Source organism: Larus michahellis, chromosome 8, assembly GCF_964199755.1.
Source record: "Larus michahellis chromosome 8, bLarMic1.1, whole genome shotgun sequence".
In the NCBI taxonomy this organism is placed as follows: Eukaryota; Metazoa; Chordata; class Aves; order Charadriiformes; family Laridae; genus Larus; species Larus michahellis.
In genome coordinates, this window is record NC_133903.1 from 30,263,234 (window position 1) to 30,272,472 (window position 9,239).

The following is a 9,239-nucleotide window of genomic DNA, read 5'->3' on the forward strand; positions in this document are numbered from 1 at the left end:
TGGCGTAACGGTTCCCGAAGTTGATGTCATCCGGAGGGAAAACTGCCTGGGCTTGACGCGGGCTGCTCCCCTGGGAAAATGCTAGGAGTTGCACAACTTTCTGCAGGCGTTGGCAGTGCACAGCTCCCCAGCCCCGAGAGGACGCGGGGGCTGAGGCAGCGGCGGAGTGACAAGGTTTTTGGCCTGCGCTGATTTTTGTGCACCCGCCTAATTGTGTGGGTTTGGGGGTTTTTGTTTTTGTTTTTTCCCCTCGTGCCTCTCCCTTCTTGCTGCAGGAGTGGGGCCTCTGCTCCGCCCGCGGGGATCGCTGCCCGGGGTCTCCCTGCAGGGCCTCCCCCCGCCCGGCGGCGGCCCTCGCTTTCACGCGTGGTCCCGGCGCGGGGAGGACCAGCGGGAAGGGGTGGGGTTCTGACGGGAAGGTCCGCTCCCCGCCCCGTCCGGAGGCGACAGGCACCGGGGCCGCCCCCTTGCCCAGGGGAGCGGGGCGGAGGCGCTGCCACCGCCGGGTGGGGGGACTGGGGCCGGGCCCCGCCTGTCCCGGCGGCGGGATCGCACGCGCTGACGTGGCGGGCGTTGCCATGGCAGCCGCCGCCGCCGCTCTGATTGGCAGTGCCGCGGGGGGGTGGAGGTGAATGGGCTGCCACGCGCCCCACTCTCCCGGCGCCCATTGGGCCGGCGGCGGGCACCACGTGGCGCGGGGCGCTGACGCCGTGCCCCGGCAGCCAGTGAGGGCGCGGGACGTGCCGGCCGCCGCCTGCCATTGGTCGGCCCCGCGGCGGCGGGGGTCTATAAAGGGGTGGCAGGGGCGCGGCGGCCCCGCGGCGGCGGCGGGATGGAGGCGGCAGGGGAGGGGGACGAGGCAGCGGCGGCGCTGGAGCAGCGGCTGGCGGCGGGCGGGCAGGGCCATGTGCTGCGCTTCTGGGCCGAGCTGGGCGGCGCGGCCCGCCGGGCGCTGGTGGAGGAGCTGCGCGACATGGACGTCGCCGAGATCAACCGCTTCTTCCGCCGCGCCCGCGAGGATGGAGGCGGCAGCGGGGCGGCGGTGAAGCTGGACGGGCGGATGGAGCCGGTGCCGCGGGATGTGCTGGGCAGCGCCTGCCGCGACCGAGGGCTGCTGCCGCGCTGGGAGAGCCGCGGTAGGTGCGGGGGGCGGCGGGGCCCGGCGCGGCGCGGTGCGGTGCCGGCGCGGCGGGCCCCACGCGTGTCTGCTCTCACCCCCGGGCGCAGGGCTGGCGGAGATCGCGGGGAGCCGCGTGGCCGCGCTGCTGCTGGCCGGCGGGCAGGGCACACGCCTCGGCGTTCCCTACCCCAAGGGCATGTGTGACGTGGGGCTGCCCTCCCGCAAGACCCTCTTCCACCTCCAGGCCCAGCGCCTGCGGCGGCTGCAACAGCTGGCGGAGGAGCAGCACGGCACCCCCTGCCACATCCCCTGGTGAGCCCCCTGCCCTGGGCCCCGGTGGGGTCAGCGTCCCCTTGGTGTGGCATTGGTGGGACAAGGCTCATGGGTCGCTTTGGCAGGGCCCTCCATTGGCATCACCCCAGCTGGTGTTGGTGGGTTAAGGGCCCATGGGTTGGTGTTGTTCCATTGATGTTGGCTGGTCAAAGCCCTGTTGGTTGGTCTTGGTGGGTCAAGGTCTTGTAGGTTGTCACGGACCCCGTTGGTGTTAGCAGGTCAAGGACACGTGGGCTGGTGCAGAACCCCTTAGCGTAGACCCTCTTGACACCAATGACACTATGGGCACAGCCTGTTGGGGTTAGTGGGTCAAGGCCCAGAGGGTGGTACTGTCAGGTCCCACGTTATCAGTCTTAATCCTACAGCCCTTGGGAACATGCGTCGTGGCCCCTGTGGTCATCCTGCTGCCATGCAAGGCGGGGGTCTGGGAGGTAAGGGGCTATAAGCATGAGTTTGGTGTCATGGTGGGAGCTGGCTGCTGCAGCTGTGTGTGTCCCCCCACTGCACAGGGTATGGTAGGGTTGTGGAGACCATGTTGCAACGAGCCCTTTGTTGGCTTGACAAAGAGGTGGGACTGCAGCAGGTCAGATCCTTCTAAATGTTTTGGGGGGGGTAAAAGTAGCCTGTCCTGGGTTTTACAGGCTGAAGCGGTTCCCCACGTTTGGGATGAGGGGTGTGAGGCCCTGCCTTTCCTCCCTGCTCATCGGGTGTCTTCTGTGCCGTGACAGGTACATCATGACAAGCGGCCGGACTATGGAGTCCACCAAGGAGTTCTTCTTGAAGCATCACTATTTTGGCTTGAAGAAGGAAAACATCATTTTCTTCCAGCAGGGCATGCTGCCCGCCCTGGGGTTTGATGGGAAAATCCTGCTGGAGGAGAAGGGCAAGATTGCCATGGCGCCAGGTCGGTGGCTGGGAGCTGGCAAGAGGGGTGCGAGGGGGTGGGACATGGTGCTGAGGACAATATTTTGGAGCTGAAGCCTGTGCAGAGCAGTCTCACAGCGTGACGTGGCCCACGGATGACGCAGGCTGGGAGTTGTCCATCTTGGCGGGGAGGACCAGGGTGGGGTATGGCTGAGCCGATGACCCTCAACCCTGGCTCCCTGGGGAAGGAGGATGAGCGCAAGTGGCTGACGGGACAGATGGATGTTGCTGTGGCCCCAACGGTTTGTTCCCTCCGCAGATGGCAATGGGGGCCTGTACCGGGCCCTGGGGGCGCACAGCATTGTGGATGACATGGAGCGGAGGGGCGTGCAGAGTGTCCACGTCTACTGTGTGGACAACATCCTGGTGAAGGTGGCTGACCCCAGGTTCATCGGGTTCTGCTTGGAGAAGGAAGCGGACTGTGGGGCTAAGGTATGGTTTTGGGGACAGGCAGGCAGGGAGGCACTGCTTCCCCAGAGCAGGGTGGGGTCTGTCCTGCTCCTTGTCTGGTTTCCCTGACTCCTTACCCTCCCTTTGCCAGCTTGCTGCAGCCAAGAGGGATAGCTAAGCACCAGCAGCTCGCTGGTGGACTAGCACATGCTGCCAGAGTTCCACCTACCCGTTGGGTCTGGTATCCCAGGGGATGTGGGACATCACTGACCCCTGCCTGGTGCTGCTCCCGTCCTGCCTTGCACAGGGTTGTGACATCGACAGACCCTGGGCTTACAGGTCCCCTGGTCACTGGGGCCAAGAGCTGCCAGGGAGCCCCGTGGGGCTGCCCGGTTCTCACCGAGAGGCTGGGCAGCTGTTGTCCAGGTGGCTGTGGGGAGAATGGCCAACCGGGATCTCTGCCACAGGCTGACAGCTGTCCCCAGCTGTGACATCCTGGGCACTAGACCAGGACACAGTGGATACAGCTGACTGCTGATGCTGAGTCCAGCCCAGTGTCTCACGAGTAGGATGTTGCACGCGCAAAACTTTACTTAAAGGCTGGGTTAACAGCCAAAAGGGTGTGCGATTGTGTTTGCCTTGGGCTCGGCTCTGGCAAACAGGTGAGAGGACTTTGTTGGCCTTGAAGCTTTCCCTTGAGCTGGGAAAGGGAAAGCATTTCCTCCTTCTGGCCCAAGTGAGAGAAGGAGGAAGTAAACCCTAGCATGCAGAAAGGACAAAGCCCTGTGTCCCTACACACTGCCCTGCCGTGGTGGCAGTTGATGGGTAGGGATTTGCTGGGGGGGCCCCATGCCGAGAGGGAGGTGTGTGGGGTGTGAGGAAGAGGAGGGAGGTCAGGTGTGGGGGCATGGCTCTGCTGAGCCAGCAGGCCCCTGCTTGCGTGTGGCAAGCCGGCTGTTCATGTGCGGGCTGGGTGCTAAAAATATCCGTGCCCTCTGCCAGCGATATGCGGGCTTAGCGCCAGGTCCTGCCTGCGCCCTCTTGCTGTGCCTGACACCCTGTCAACCAGCCCTGCAATCTCTTCCTCTTCTGGTCACCATCGCCAGAAGCATCTGGGAGGGGAGGGCTCCAGCATCCCTACCCCTGCACTATCCCTGCTGTCCTGTGCAGGGAAATGCCTCCACAGGGACAGCTAGATACAAAGGAGTATATTTGAAGTGCAGGGCCTTGGGGGTCTTGGGTCTTTCCCTGACAGTGCTTCCCTTGGGCAGGTGGTGGAGAAGACCAACCCCATGGAGCCGGTCGGCGTGGTGTGTCGAGTGGATGGTGTCTACCAGGTGGTGGAGTACAGTGAGATCTCCCTCGCCACTGCCCAGAAACGGGGCCCGGATGGACGGCTGCTCTTCAACGCAGGCAACATTGCCAATCACTACTTCACCACTGCCTTCTTGAAAGATGTAGTCAAGTAAGGGCCTGCCTGGGTGCTGCCAGTGTTCCGGAGGAGGAGCACTGGTGCTGAGTGGAGTGGGCTGCCTGTGCCTTGCTTTCTGCTGGTTAAGCTCCAGCTATTTGCAGACATGCTGGGATGAGGCCCACAGGGTCTGGTCCTTGGCTCCCGTATGCGCCCCTAACTGCTTCCTTTCTGCATGGTCCCTTACTCGAGATAAGGTTTCCCCTGGCCATTGCTGGTGGCTGGTGACAGAGCCTGGGCGTGTGGGGCCGTCCTCTCCTAGCTGCTGTGGGCACGAGCAGCCCATGGCTGGGGGTCAGGGCAGAGCGGATGTCCTGCTGCAGCAGTGTCTGAGCTGGGGGGCTGGAGATGTGCCTTGCTCAGGTGAGTGACAGCTTGGTTTTGGCCTGTTGTAGCACTTACGAACCGCGTCTGCAGCACCATGTAGCTGAGAAGAAGATCCCCCACGTGGACATTGCTACAGGGCAGCTGATCCTACCCGAGAAGCCCAATGGGATCAAGATGGAAAAGTTCGTCTTTGACATCTTCCAGTTTTCCAAGTACGTCCTTTTCTCTCTCTGTGGGGAACAGGCTGCTAGCTGTCCCTTGGGCAGCTCTGAGAGCCTCTGAGGAGGTACCAGGACTGTGCCCACTGGTGATGCCCTAGGGTCGGGACAGGATGCCAGCTCCTGTGCTGCTCAGCAGCAGTGAATGATTGTGCCCTGAGATGAGCAGGGACATAAGCAGCAGGAGGGACAGGTGCTGTGTGCCTCTTGCTCGGCTGAGCCCTGCTCCTGGGCCAGAGGAGCATCTGCTGACCCTACAGCCCAGGTCCTCCCCTCCCTCCTTTGTGGCTGTGAGGACAGCCCATGGGTGTGGGCTGGGGGGGGGTCCGTGGCCCCAGCTCAGCCACCATGGCAGGGGAGAAGCCAAAGCGACAGGGAGCAGCCATGTTTCCCAAACCTGACTCTTCCATGCCCTGTTCTCCCCCGCAAGGAAGTTTGTGGTGTATGAGGTGCTGCGTGAGGATGAATTTTCTCCTCTGAAGAACGCAGACAGCCAGAACGGCAAGGACAACCCTACTACAGCCCGACACGCCTTGATGTCCCTACATCACTGCTGGGTTCTCAATGCTGGGGGGCACTTCGTGGATGAAAATGGCACACGCATCCCTGCCATCCCTCGGTGAGTTGCTGCTCCTGCTGCTCCTGCATCCTTTTTGGGCTGGATATAAAGCACTGGGCAGTCCCCAGCCCTTCTCCTTTTCAGCGGTCCTGAAACCAGCATTGCTGGAGCAACCAGCCATGGGTCCCTTCTCCCGCATGGTCCATGGGGCAGAACTGGGTGCGGGCTGGGCAGTGGCTGTAGGAGGGGTGCTTGTGCGGTCAGCAGGAGCTTTTCTTCTTGATTCAACACCTATGAACCGAATCCTGCTGGTCCCCATTGCACAGCCAAGGTTGCTAGTGAAGCCCAAGCATGCCAGGAGATCCATGCAGTAGCCAGGCTGGGGTCGTGGTGTCCCACAACTGAGAGACCTCCCACCACCTGTGTTTGCAGAACAGCAAACCCCAGACGACTTCTGCCCATTTTTTTCCCACCCTTGCTAACCCTTGTTTATTCCCACATAGTGTCACAAACGGAAGGTCAGATGCCACCCCAGCAGATGTCAATGACAAGTAACTATACCGTGCAGCGTGCGTGGTGGCGGGGCTGTGCTTAGGTACTAATGGGCTGTAGGCATAGCAGTGTGCCAGGCTGCAGTCGCTGCGATGGGTGCGTGCTGGTGAGCAGGCACCTGTAGTGACTAACAGAGCCAGGGGGCTCGGGACCGCATGCTGGGAGCGGGGCATGTCTTCCTACAGGACCCCGCAGATGCTGTTTCTTATGGTGGCGGTCGGTTGGCAGCATCTGCTCCCTCCTTGGGCTCCTTTCCATAAAGGAACTGTTGGGGGATAATTGGAAGGGGCTTGTGCCATTGGTACAGATGCAGGGCGGCTGGCAGCCTGCTGCTGACTGTGCGCAGCCCCCAAAGGTCACTCTGCAGGCGGGATGCTGTTGGGAAACACGCTGGCCTGTCCCTTCTGTGACACTCCCTTGTTTTTCACACCATGGCATAGCACAGCCTGGACTGATCTCGGCCAGTCTCGTAGCTGGAGACGCCTGCTGTCTCCCGGTGTCCACCAGGCATCCAGGCGGATTGAAACAGGATTAAAAACGTTTAGTACACATCAAGCAGGCTTTGATGTAACATGTGCAAATCTCAGCGTAGGCGGCCAGCTGTGCTTTATGTGACTTCAGCTCTTGAGTTTTGAAGATCCAGACCATGACACCAGGGAAAGCCCCTGGCTCAGGGCTTAAAAGTTTACAGAAGTAAATGTGAAAGTTGACAGAACTGCTAAAAGCAACTTCTGTAATAGCAGTGTGTTCTGTAGGCACAGGGCACATCTGTGCGGCTGGGACCTAGAGCTGGTGAGTGTAAATGACTTGCAGACTAAGCAAGCTTGTTACCTCCTCACCTTCAGGAGAAGCCTTCAGTATCTTCTGGTGCTTTCTGGTGGATACACCTGGGGTCTCTGTTTTTAATTCAAGACTCCAAGTGCATATAACTAGGCCATAACACTAGTTATAATGTAGGATGAAGGATGCACTTTATCATGCATTTATCCTTCATTGCCAGTTAATGGCAATGCATGGTTTGGTGTGGGTTTTTTTTGGTTGGTTGTTTTTTTTTTAAACAATTATCTTGAAATTAATCCAACTTCAAGGCAAACAAGTGCAAGGGCTGGGCCAGGATGGGTGAGCTTTATGTACTCACAGCTGGGACACGACGGGGCTGAGCGGGTGTGTGGCAGCAGGGACGAGCTTTGACCCGGGTGAAGGAAGCGTTGTCTCAGGTGGTGTCCTGCGGTGCCTGTCTGGCTGCGGTGGCGAGCGGGTGTGCAGGGGCACCCTGGGATGCTGCCGTGGTTCCTTGTCAGCTTCGCATGGCTACACTGCCTGGCCAGGCTTACACACGAGCTGGATCCAGGGAGCATCCAGGGGGGTCCTACAAGGGCTGGTGGCAGCAGGAGCAGGGTCAGGGACCCCAGCGGGGTCAGTGCTGCTGTGGCTGTTCTCAGGGCCAGGCTGTGGTGGGCAGTGCTGGTGTGGGTCTGCCCTTGTCCTCACCAGCTGAGGTTTGCGTGCAGAACAGAGGAGCTTAGACAGCTCGTCTAAGAGGCAAAGGCAGGAGGAGCAGGCAGTGCCACAGCGAGTTTTGCTGAGCGAGAAGACAGGCTTACCCTGTGTCCTCAGGTTGTGCAAGGTTGAACAAGGAGTGTGTTCGAAACAAGACCTGTTGTGACCAGCCAAACAGGAAGGTGCTGCGAGTGCAAGGAGGAGGAAGGGGTGACAAGCTTGCATGCAGCATCAAATATAGTGGGACTGTGGTCCAGGCCGGGGGTGTATGCGCTGCTGTAGTTGCACACATGGAAAGGCCCATAGATCCTCATTAAAACTGCATCTGAAGCTTTCTTCCCTTTCAGTCACTGCTGGTATCTAAACCTTAGCTCGCACCTCTGTGGAGAGCACGCAAGGCTTGACTAACCCAGGGCAGCTCTGCGCTGGCGGGATCTGCGTGGGCTGGCAGCCACCGGTGCCCCTGACAGCCGCTGACCCCCCGCACTGGCTTCTGTGAGATCTCTGGGCCCCATCCGCATCCCCTGGTGGGATGTGGCTAACCCTCCTGACTTCATTTTTCTCTGTAGCTTGAAGGATGCAAACGACCTGCCAATCCAGTGTGAAATTTCTCCCCTCATCTCCTACGGAGGAGAGGTGAGTACTGGCTCTCTGGAGCCCGGGAGCCCTTGCAGACTAACTAGGCAGGTGGGGAGGCTGGCGGGGGTAAGCCACAAAAGTGTGACTTGGATTCATTGTGAAGCTTTTTGAGGCACTGTCCCCCAAGCTGCCTAGCACAGGAGGGGACCAGAGCCACCTGCAAGCAGCTCAGCAGGTCAACAGAGCAGATGCTGCGTGGTGCATTCCTAACGAGCTGCTTCATCCTCCCTTAGGGTCTGGAAAAGTACGTGAAGGACCGAGAGTTTCGCGCACCTTTGATTATTGATGAGGATGGGATCCACGAACTGGTGAAGAACGGGATGTAGCAGCGGCATGGTGCCCAAGCTGGGCTGCCCCATCCCGCCTGGCGGGCTGCGAATTCAGACACATAAAGGTTTATAGCTGTAACTGGTAGGGGCTAATCCCGCTCGCTCTGGCCCTGTGCAGAGGAGGATGTAACCCACTCGGTTCTTGGCATGTTGTACGCTTCTATTTATATTTTAATTTAAAAACCAAACACCTTATGGATTCCCCTGCCACAAAGCACAGCTATGGTGCTGCTCTTTGCGCTCCAGGCTGTGGGCATTTATTTTTAAACATGTATATAGTAATAGTCATTGTACATGCAGAGGATTTTTATGGTACTGGGCTGGGGTTAATCTTGAATTTTTATTTTTCTCAAATCTACATGACTATTTTTTTTAATAGTGTCCTTGTCATTGCCCATATCCTCCCTTTTGGTCATCCTTTGTATGTTGCACAACTGGAAGCACCCGATTAAACTCTGAGTCCCTCCTGTGTGTCGTCTGGTGTTGTTTTAGTGATGGTGGCTTTCCGCAGAGGCTCTACTCATAGACCAGAGGTCCGACTGAGTCACACCAAGTGCCCCACTACCCATCCCAGCAGCAGGAGCTGCTGCCTGGGGGTGTCGCAGGCAGGTCCTCTGGCCCGCAGTGCTCATTGGTGATGTTTCTGGAGGAAGTGAAGGGCTGCCTTTTCTTGGATTTTCACGAGTGCTGGCAAGCCTTGAGCAGGTAGGAATGGGTGGGTGTGTGATGCCGATGGAGCACTCGGGGTGAGACCAGCCTGGCACGGTGCCCTCCAGCAGCATCCTGTGCCCTCCGCTTTTCCAGGGAGGGCTCTTCAGCTCCTGCCAGAGCCCACTGCCCTGAAGGGTGGTGTCCCCATGCCCTTGGGCAGAGCGGC

The 9,239-nt window shown here is 59.5% G+C and overlaps 1 protein-coding gene across 3 annotated transcripts; it reads left to right on the plus strand.

Annotated features, from left to right (window-relative positions):
• The first annotated feature begins 808 nt into the window (after positions 1 to 808).
• On the plus strand, positions 809 to 8,831 carry UAP1 (UDP-N-acetylglucosamine pyrophosphorylase 1). 3 transcript variants are annotated; one of them, XM_074596652.1, is made up of 10 exons: positions 810 to 1,136; positions 1,228 to 1,432; positions 2,182 to 2,357; positions 2,637 to 2,809; positions 4,039 to 4,232; positions 4,634 to 4,777; positions 5,214 to 5,402; positions 5,846 to 5,893; positions 7,964 to 8,030; positions 8,267 to 8,831. In XM_074596652.1, exons 1-10 carry the CDS (start codon positions 833 to 835, stop codon positions 8,357 to 8,359), a joined length of 1,593 nt encoding a protein of 530 aa, XP_074452753.1. In that variant the 5' UTR covers positions 810 to 832; the 3' UTR covers positions 8,360 to 8,831. The 3 variants fall into 3 exon arrangements, with proteins under 3 accessions (XP_074452756.1, XP_074452753.1, XP_074452755.1); XM_074596654.1 differs by lacking the exon at positions 5,846 to 5,893; XM_074596655.1 differs by lacking the exons at positions 5,846 to 5,893; positions 7,964 to 8,030; positions 8,267 to 8,831 and adding an exon at positions 7,742 to 7,943 and having other exon boundaries at positions 809 to 1,136.
• The last annotated feature ends 408 nt before the right edge of the window (positions 8,832 to 9,239 follow it).

Bases quoted from the DNA above. Each gene is read 5' to 3' on its own strand.
- UAP1 (XM_074596652.1), top strand. From the start codon at position 833: ATGGAGGCGGCAGGGGAGGGGGACGAGGCAGCGGCGGCGCTGGAGCAG. The intron at 5,403-5,845 runs GTGAGTTGCTGC...ATTCCCACATAG, and splicing joins CGCATCCCTGCCATCCCTCG to TGTCACAAACGGAAGGTCAG. The intron at 8,031-8,266 runs GTGAGTACTGGC...ATCCTCCCTTAG, and splicing joins TCATCTCCTACGGAGGAGAG to GGTCTGGAAAAGTACGTGAA.